General features: G+C 42.2%; 2 protein-coding genes across 2 annotated transcripts; one reads left to right on the forward strand and one right to left on the reverse strand.

Annotated features, from left to right (window-relative positions):
* Positions 1-1,950: 1,950 nt before the first annotated feature.
* LOC126390824 (GTPase IMAP family member 7-like) lies at positions 1,951-3,116 on the reverse strand (the record flags this gene model as incomplete). The annotated part of the gene is made up of 1 exon (XM_050045297.1): positions 1,951-3,116. A coding segment is annotated over one exon (894 nt), but the record flags the coding sequence as incomplete, so codon positions are not given.
* Positions 3,117-3,742: 626 nt separating this feature from the next.
* On the forward strand, positions 3,743-10,052 carry LOC126391003 (claudin-9). The gene is made up of 2 exons (XM_050045565.1): positions 3,743-5,119; positions 5,313-10,052. The coding sequence occupies exon 2, from the start codon at positions 5,516-5,518 to the stop codon at positions 6,182-6,184; it is 669 nt and encodes a 222-aa protein (XP_049901522.1). The 5' UTR covers positions 3,743-5,119; positions 5,313-5,515; the 3' UTR covers positions 6,185-10,052.
* Positions 10,053-10,578: the final 526 nt, after the last annotated feature.

Here is a 10,578-nt window from a genome sequence, read left to right on the forward strand (position 1 = left end):
CCCTTCCCTCCCTCTGTCTCTCTCTCTTTCTCAACCTCAGTGGTTTCCTGGAAAGTGAAACTACAACTTGCAGAAGGCCTACATGGAAACTTTGCTCATGCCAAAGGAGGTGACACCCTTATCTCAGCTTTGGCACACACTCTAAAAGGAGACTTGGCATCATAACTCATTTGCATTGCCGTTTTGTAGACAGAAACATTCCTCCCTCTCTCTCTCACTCCAACTTAGTGTTTCCAGTGAAGTGAAACTCTCCCTCCCTCTCTCTCTCTCTCTCTACCAACGGTTTCCTGGAAAGTGAAACTACATCTTTCAGAAAGCTGTTGACATGAGGCTCAAACCATTATTAAAATAATTCAGATGGACATTTCTTGCATGCTAAAGCAGGCAACCCCCAAACTTCAGCTTTGGCACAAACTCTTAAAGGAGTGTTGACATCATCTCTTTGTAGACAGAAAATAGAGATCTAGTTGAATAACTTCTCTATGGATATGCCACTTTATTCAATGATCAAGGTTCAAGGTTTATCTGTATTTGCATTACACAACACAGAACTGCACAATGAAATACAGCTGTTGCCGCTCCATGTTGCACACTGGGAAGTTGTATAAATTAAATTAAAATATGAAAAATAAGTAAAAAAAAAAAACAGAGGAAGGTAGAATAAAGACATAAGAAACACAACACAAGCTATTCTTCATCCATCAAGTATGCACACTTATATTTGTTTAGCCTCTTTTAGTGTCCTTGATTTGCATCTCTTTGTAGCCAGAATGCATCTTTTTTGTGGTTTTGAGTCTTTTTGAGGTAACTGTTGTAGTTATTTTGTGTGTCTGCAGTTCCTTTGAATTTCTTTGTGTTGATTTTTAATCTCTTCCTGATCAGCACGTGTTAATTTGAGTGACATTTCAAGTTCAACATTGAGCCCCTGTGCCCAGTATACCCGTTCAGTATTCCTGCCTTGATAGGGAAATGTGCCACGAAAACAATAAGTAATTATAACAGAACAACACAATGCAGATTCACAGATGCAATGTCTGTATGTTTATACATACTGCACCCTGTATTGAGTAGAAATAGACAATTAAACAATTGAAGAGCATTTTGGTGTCCTGTTTTTGTGTCTAATCATCATGTGCTGTCAGAAGTTTCCATTGAAATGTCTTACTACTGAAGAAATAGTCTGTACGAAAAGAGTAAAGTGTGAAGTCTTCTGATTATACTGACACTATGAACGTTAGACAGTGGTTGACAGGAAGGGACTTTTCTGAAGTGATGCTTGCCCTCCTGCAGAACCAGTTTTCCTGGTCACTTTGACATCTTTCAATAAGGTTGTGCTTCCGCTCTCTCTTTGTTGCACCTCTCTCGTTAAATGTCTTCATATACCAAGTACATTGAATGTAGGTGTTGTGGTTACCAGGATCAACTGCGATCAGTATGTTCTTTTCGCTTGAACCAAACTACAAATCATCATAAAGGCATTTTGGCAGCTTTAATATTTTCCATTGTGCAGAGAGCACCATGATGTTCAGGAAACTGTATGACCTTTTGTGTAAAACAAACCTGGTATTACAAGCATACTTGCTATGCTGTGTGAGTGTTGTTATATGACACTATAATATCTGCGTTCAAAGGCGTAGATTTCAGGAGGGAGGTGAAGCACATTTCCCCCTCAGTGTTTAGAACATGGGCATTTGCCCAGCCCACAGAGGTTAGCATTGTCATCTCACAGCAAGAGGGTTCCTGGTTTGACCCTGGGTATGGGGGAGCCCTTCTGTGCAGAGTTTGCATGTTCTCCCCATTACCCTTAGGTTTGAATGCGAAAATGAATGGTTGTTCATGTCTGAGTCAGCCCTGTGACAGTCTAGCAACCCATCCAGGATATACCCCCCCCCCCCCCCCCCCCCCTGCCCTTTCATTCATGTACTATACATGTACAATGACCTAAGACACTTTTTGAAGTTGTTGTCATATTTCTTTATTTTATTCTTACAAATCCAACACACAATATGATGTTCAGGATAAGAGTGTGCAGCATCAACATTTAAACATTTGTCATAAAAGGTTAATTTATGGTTCAAAGCAGACAAGCTGTGATTAATATGTAGGCTATGAATGTACATACATTTTTCATTAAATATTTACAAAAGGGCAAATATGAATGTAATGTGTGAAAAGGAAATCAATGGAATGACTTTACACAAAGTATCATGGTTTGACATGACTCAGCTGTCTGTTTTAGGTTTCACCCACCACCCCATGACCTTAGAGATTCCTCCACTTGCAGCCACTGAAATCACTCTCATGGATGTAGCTGCTGTAAACAAAGCACCAGCTACAGGGGCTGCTTCCTCTGCCATTACAGCTGCACCAGCTGCAGGGACAGCTGTGGCTGCTGCTGCCACAAACAACTGATTACCCACAGTGTTCATATAGCCTCCCACCCTTTTCCACCATTCCTTTGAATTCTTCTTTCTCTGGGCCTCTTCGTACATGCTTCTGGTGTAATAGTTACCATTTAACTGCACTATCTCGTCTATCAGTTCAAACAGATCAGCCACCTGAGTGCGATTTTCCATGCATGTGTTGTCAAATACATGGTACCCAGCTGTACAGTCATCGATGAACTCCCTGAGTTCAGAACTTTGGTCTATATAATCCTGGATGGATTTCCCCTTGAGCTCATCTCCCCTAGTGAAAAGCACCAGCGTATAATTGGAGGCTTCCTCACCGAAGTTGTTCTTGATCCACTTTATTGCATTCTTCTCCTCTTCTGTGAACCGTACATCCAGTCTGATCACCAGCAGGAATATATGGGGTCCTGGGTCAGACAGCACGATACATGTCTCTACTTCACCTTTCAGCTGGTCTTCATTTATCGATGTGTCAAACACACCGGGGGTGTCGACCACACTGACAGTTCTGTTATCAAAGTGGCCAGTTTCTTTTTTACACGTCACTGTCACAGAAGACGGAGAAATCTCTGAGGTAAAAGCTTCTCTTCCCAAGATGGTGTTCCCTGTTGCACTCTTTCCTGATCCAGTCCTGTCTTTGAACCACAAAATCTGTGTGTGTTTCTCAACCCTTTCTTCCAGATTACAGTACCTCTGTCCTTCTGTGTGCTAGTTATTCCTCCCTCCCCTCCTCCCTCTCTCTATATACCTCAGCGGTTTCCTGTAAAGTGAAACTACAACTTGCAGAAGGCCTGCATGTGAACTTCCCACATGCTAAAGGCGGTGACATTCGGCACGCTCTTAAAGGAGACTTGGCATCATAACTCATTGGCATTGCCTTGTTGCAGACAGAAACCAGAGATCTGAACTTTTCTATTGAACATGACTCGAGCATTGATAATTAAGTTTAATGTTCAGGGGTGCACAATGAAATGCAGTTGTGGCCACTTTCATGCTGCACACTGAGAATTGTATAAATGAGACACAGGCATTATATTACCATACAATTAAACCTGCATCAAATGATTTTCTGGACTCTTGGAGGGCACGGGAAACAAACATGGAATGCAAAAAATGTCAAGAGGTTTGGCCTTTCAGCCTGCATTGCAGCAATCAAAGCCAGATGCACTTTGATTCCAAACTTTCCTGCCAGGCCTCTTTCTGCAACAAATAATGAGCACGCTTTGCTCAAGCACCCGGAAGAGAGGATGTTGAAGCCCAGTAGGAGAATGGTGGCTGTCTAATGCCATCTAGTGGCTATGCAGAGCAACTTCACCCAGCATGCCATCAAAATGTCCAAAAATAGTCACTAAATTCAATATATTTTCATGCCTCTGTGCTGGCGATAGCTGTGCCAGTGCCATTATATTTTCAAGTTGTTCGTCCGTCCATCTGTAAGTCTGTATAGCCGTCCGTCCATCCCATCCTTGTGAACACGATATCTCAAGAAAGCCTCAAGGGAATTTTTTTCAAAGTAGGCACAAACGTTAACTTAGACTCAAGGATGAATTTATTAGATTTTGGTGGTCAAAGGTCAAGGTCACTGTGACCTTGCACCCATCTCATTCTTCTGAATGCAAAATCTCAAGAACAGCTTGAGGGAATTCCTTCAAATTTGGCTTAAATGTTCACTTGTACTCAACAATGAACTGAATGGATTTCAGTGGTCAAAGGTCAAGGTCAATGCGACCTTGCGTCTGTCTCATTGTCATGAATGCTATGTCCTAAGAACACCTTAAGAACATTTCTTTAAATTTGACTCAAAGATCCACTTGGACTGAAGAATAACCTGATTGCAATTTTGTGGTTGAAGGTCAAAGGTCAAGGTCAGTGTGACCTTGCAAAATATGTTTTTGGCCATAACTCAAGAATTCATGTACTAATTATGACATAACTTCACACAGATGTCTGATAAGATAAAATGATGATGTGATGACAGTTAATATCAAAAAGATCAAAGGTCAGGTTTGCTGTGACATCATAATATTCTGCATAAAACACTTTTCTGGCCATTATTCAACATTATATCTCAGGAACAGAAGGGGAGACATTTGGTCAGATGTTTAAGTGGTAACACTCATCTTGGGTGATTATGTGTTGCTGGGGGGAAGATTTGTGTGAAGCCTCCATGTTTCACAGACATGGATGTAAACTGTAACTGCAACTTGAGAGGAGCGCAGAGGCATAAAATCGCAGGGTGGTAATTCTTTTTTTTATCTTTTTCACCAAAAAAAGTTACAGCCTAAGAGACAATTTCCACTAGTTTTGGTAGATTTGCACTCCAGTATGACATAGAGGTTGTTTCATGCTGCGCTTGTCAGGTCTCCAGTCAGCTCTCTCCTCCTCGGCTCCATCCATTGCCTCATTATGGCCGCCCTAACTTCAAGAAATGACAACATGGTAGCAATCAACAACGTCTATAACAAAGTGTCCTTGTGCTGTCATTTTTTGCAAAACTAGCTATGTGTGTGTGTGTATTTAGTATGCAGTATTACACACTGCTGCCCTCCCACACCCCTGTGTATGAGTTTCAGAGAGACAAGCCGGCCAGTCATAACAGAAGAAAGACACCAACTACTCACATCACACGACTATACTGCCAAGAAACTCACTAAGGATCATCAACACGCCGTCTGTGGACATCTGGTTCTTTGATTACTAATTGAAAGGTGAGTTTTATTTTGCTGGGACTGTGAAAGTGAATGGATAGCTTGAACCAAAGAAAACATGTCCAGATGGAGTGAGTTTAATGCTCTCATTCTTGCTTACTTTACTATTATACTGCACAATTTCTGTATATGTTTTACTAATATTAAGTTCATTTAAATGTGCCTCTATAAAGTTACACTATCATCTTAACAGCGTTAAACAAGAAAGGATACCGAGGAGAAGAGGGGACTCCTCTCAGCAACTCAATCACTGGACTGAATGTCTGAGAATATACTCTGGGCAGCACTGGCTTTCATCTACTGAGTGCTCACTATCCTCCTCAGGAGAAAGACAAGGCAAAAACTGAGGTTTATCTGAGAGACATTTTTGTTGACCTTAAAGTTTCCTCAGCAACAATGGCATCAACTGGTCTTCAGCTGCTGGGCTTGGTCTTGGCTGTGCTGGGTTGGGTGTGCGGGGCGCTGGTGTGCGCGGCTCCTCTGTGGCGTGTGTCGGCCTTCGTGGGTGGAGAGCTGGTGATTGCTCAGGTGCTGTGGGAGGGACTGTGGATGAACTGCCTGTCTCAGACCACAGGCCAGATCCAGTGCAAGACCTATGACTCAACCCTGGCCCTGCCCATGTCTGCCCAAGCCGCCCGGGGCCTCACTGTTCTCTCCCTGCTCCTCTGCCTTCTGGCCCTCATGCTTGGGGTGGCCGGGGCCAAGTGCACTCACTGCATGGGTGACGGTAACCAGGCCTCCAAAGCTCGGCTGGCGAGGATAGCAGGGGTGCTCTTCCTCGTAGCTGGCTTGGCCTACATGATACCCATCTGTTGGACTGCCCATGCAATCATCAGGGACTTCTATGACCCGAACGTTGCGGCGCCTTTAAAGAGAGAGCTGGGGCCAGCGCTGTACCTGGGCTGGGGGGCCAGCTTGCTGCTCCTGGTGGGTGGCTCCCTCCTGCACGCAGGCTCCTCTCCACCAGGTGGAAGAACGCTGCCTATTTTGGGAGGAGCAGCCAAAGACAACCCACATACAGGGGCAGCAGGAGAGGTGAAGCAACAGGAAAAATCTTTTGTATGAGATGATTTTATTGGACATGTGAGGTACAAACAAGCACAGAGGTCACAATCTCATCAGAAAACCTTCTGGAAACTACAAAGTCACCATCGATTAGAGGATATTCAGCAGATATTGTGTTTTATATCTTTCAGACTTTGTATCTTTGTATATGCTTCTTCAAGTAATAATATGGATTTAATTACACTTTAATAATTTTTTTTTTAGATTTATTAATACATTTACATGATAAACTACATAGCAAAGGGTTTCTAATATAATTTATATCATTATCAGATTTCGAGCAGAGTGGGAGTTGACATGAACTGTGGGAGGATTTAAATGTTTAGAGGTTTAGTAATGTGTGTGACTTACATTTCTTAAATTCCACTCTGCCTCTGCTTCTGTTTGTGTGTGTGGGTGGTCTGTGTACAGAAGACCAGTGTGCATAGTATATCTTTGTGTGCTGGTGTGTTCACTGAAAACGCGTGGGCAGTCGGAGCGACGCTTGTTTATTTACTTTTTACAAATGTTTCTGAGTATTTGGGTTTTTTAGCAAATTTACTCTACATTTTATTTTTCCATTTGGATTTATTTATTCTTCTTCCTCTTGTTTATATTTATTTTTACTCTGCAATATGTATTTCTACTGTACCCTTTTATTGACATCAGCTCAAACACCCCTGTCCAAGTTTTAGAGCTTGTTTCTTTTGCCTAAATTATGAATTATGACTAATGTTTATGTAATATTATCATTTCTAGCATGAGTAGTTTTGTTATTTAATTTAACGACAACCATTTGTTGCTGATCTAAATAAAACTGCTTTAATTTTTGACCTATATGTTCTTTATGTGTGTAGTTTACACATTTTCAACATCACTGTATATTAACTGTGTGTCTTACATTACCTTGACATGTAGCAAGTCTTATGTTTTATCTAGCTTTTGCCACACTTGACTTAATAACACCATACAGCAGTGATACTCAACTTATGGCCCCTCATAGGGTGCAGGGTGTCACTGGGGAGATTAAATGATTCGCACTGGGATTTTTTTTGTGTACTTTTAATATACAATAAGCTGCCTTTACACCGCTGTACAGCAACCATCCTGGCAACCGCCTACCCACAAGAGCGTTTCCCCCCAAAACATAAGTGTTCTTAAAAGCAGCTGCTGCACTACAATCCAGGGCTGTGCTGACGAGGTGGTGCTTCAGTGAATGGCACCGACAGAAGTAGCATGGCGCCATGATTTCTACATATATGGACAATTTGCCAGCCATCTGAAGTTCGATGGAAGTGTTATTGCAAGCCCAGTTTTTCTTCTGGTTGTTCTTATAAGTTGCTAGTGCTGTGTTGTACAATGCCGCATATTCAGACACCATTATCAGCCCCTCCATCTTGTCATCTTCCTGCTTCTGTAACACTGGGCTCCTTCTATTTGATAGTCCAGAACTAAGTGTCTACTGCCAGAACTTTAACATGGTGAACTCTGCGTGGCACAGCAAAATCTATGCGCAGTCATGTCGGTGGCAACTGCTTCAAACCCCGAAACCCCCATGTTCGAAATCGCTTCCCCTCTGCTACCTTCCTCTCATTGAAATGACGAGGCTGAGAGTTACCGCAAGACTGTTAGAGCAGCTTAAGGTGCCAGAGTGCATAAAAAAGCATCAAAATAGAGCTTGTTCATGAAAAAAAGTGGCCATTGGACTATGCAGGTTGAGCATCCCTGTTGTATACATTAGTGTGACACGTGGCATCACATTTTCCACCTATAATCTTTTCTATTGTCTGACTTTTAACCACAATATGCACAATAAACATGTGTTTTCATTCCCCGACAACTGTTCTTCATTATTAGAAGTATGACCCATGTGCTGGGATGGGTCATGAGTTTATGTGCAGAATAAACACTGTGTCCCGTGTTACGTCTTTCACTTTACTCCAGTCTTTTTTCAGGACACTTCATGGTCACAGAGGAATGAGTCAGGAACAATAAATGAGCGTAATTATACACAGGTCAGTTGTGGGAGCAAGGCTACTGGATATCAGCAATGACTGTGCACTTACTTCACTTCATATCAGTGTTGGATCCCAAACCGTTAATTCTAACCACTATGAGTGGTGGCAGCAGAGATAGTACACTTGGGGGCAGTAAACACTCAGTAACTGATGCACTCTCTAGCATGAACTGTCACATGGCCCTGTGGCAAGGCTCTGTACAAGTAGCCTAAACATCTGTCTCTGACATGCCACACCAGCTGAAAAAAAACAGCCAAATTATTTCTTACCTTTCCTCAGTAGAGTTGCAGCCTCCTTATTATCTGGTCCAGTCCCTTAGAGAGACAGATCACTATAAATCAGCTTTGTAGCTTGTTGCAATCTACTCAATCTAATGAGTATGTGTTTGTATGTGTGTGTTTGTGTGTCTGTTACTGGTCGACCAGTTTCTCTTGCTCCTGGGTGTATTTGTGGTGTATTTGGCTTCCGGCATAACTCTTCTGCAAATATGACCTCGGGCTGCGGTAATTGCTCTGTAAACCTGGCCTGCTGGCTGGTGGTAAATGTGTATGGCAGGCTAATGTTTTATGGTGATGTTATATCTGTAACTAACATTACCATAAATGCACTCAGTCAATCTCTTCCTCTGCTGTTCGTTCCCTCTGTTGCTGAGTAGACTGCATATGTGTGTGCAGTGGCGTAAGGAAGCTACGACCGCCCCCAGTGCACACTATCATGACAGGCCCTGGTGCACGCTATCGTGCATATATTGTCTTGACACTAAGGGAGACTTGCAGCATCAACATACATATTACCCAGCAATCATCAATGCATATCTGACAAAGATATCAAAGTAAGAAATTAGTCATTTTAATTGAATAGTTGTTACAGTATATTATAGATTTTATAGTTGATGTAGAAAAAGCATATGATTTTGTGTTGTATAGCTACTGATAATTTAAAAAATAAAAACCATGACGCAAATCGGTTTGCCTTTTTGAGGACAATGTGTGGCAAATGGCAGGCTTCTAGAATTATTATTATTATTTTTTTTAAAGATATTTTTTGGGCATTTTTAAGCCTTGAATCAACAGGACAGATGAGCGCGAAGGGGGAGAGAGAGAGGGAGCGACATGCAGCAAAGGGCCACAGGCCGAAGCCGAACCCGGGCCGCCGCGGCAACAGCCCCGCACATGGGGCGCCCGCTCCACCACCAAGCCACCGACGCCCCGAATTATTATTTTTTCATCATTTCACTTTAAATATAAGTATATTTCCGGCGTGGCAATCTGAGTCACTTGCAAGTGCCCACTCTCTCTACGACCCCTCCAGCCCAGGGGCCCCAGTGCAATCACACAGCCTGCACTGTCTGTATTTACACCCCTGTGTGTGTGCATGAGAGTTTAGACATTGAAATAGAATCCTGTTGGCGCTACTGTTATGTTTTACACTGGACGTTCGTTCACTGAGAAGTCAAAACCTTTTGTTTATGCTGCAATGGCCCGAACGTCGTGCACTAAGTGCCTCATTCTGCACTGCTCCCTCAATCTCAAAACAGCCTCCCATGTAGGAGATAAAATCACGTAGGTAGGAGATAAACTCTGTTTCGCCTCGCTTCTCAGGGCTTCTGTCGGAATGACATCTGCCTTAGACACAATCATAAAACAACCGGTGTAATAAATCTGTTTTATTCTTAAACAAGACAAAATACTCAAAAATGGAATATCCTATTCTGGATTTACTTGACCTTATACTTCATTCTACTTAACTTCGACCTATTGTCCTCATTTGTGGACACTTTTCTGTGCCATCTAGTGGTTGTAAAAGCACAATACACTAATCCATGTAAAAACAAGATGGCAGCCATCTCTGCCAAGTCAGTCTGCAGCCGATCCCGACACAAATGTGGACAAGGTACAAAACCTGATCACATTTTAGGGTTGAAAGTGGTTTATTTTACTGTTGTCCCGCTAGAGGACATTGGGACTTAATTATTGTTAACAAGATTTCGTTTTTTTTAATAATTATCGGGTCCTACTGATCCCACATAGTTAGGAGCTTGGTCTGTTTTACACCTCTTTTATTTTGTCTCGTGTTTTATCTCCTCTTTGATCATCATTTCCAAGTGACACAGTTGTTTGATCAGATACAAAAACCTTGGTGTCCCATGTTTGTTGATTGCCTTACAGACTTGATTATCCTCAACCATTTCTACACTCACTTTAAAAAAAAAAAAATAAAAATGCTTTAGGGCTCGTGGATGGCACTGAACTGAGCTCCATCACATGTAGACACATGTTACAAATAATCTCACCAGCACAGGGGATTTTGGACTATAGTCTCTGCTTGTCTGAGGATGACAGCTAACGTTACTCCACGAGTCCTCTTAAAGAGACAGAGTGTATTTCCACTGCGTAC

The sequence above is a fragment of the Epinephelus moara genome, chromosome 5 (assembly GCF_006386435.1).
Source record: "Epinephelus moara isolate mb chromosome 5, YSFRI_EMoa_1.0, whole genome shotgun sequence".
Lineage (NCBI taxonomy): Eukaryota > Metazoa > Chordata > Actinopteri > Perciformes > Serranidae > Epinephelus > Epinephelus moara.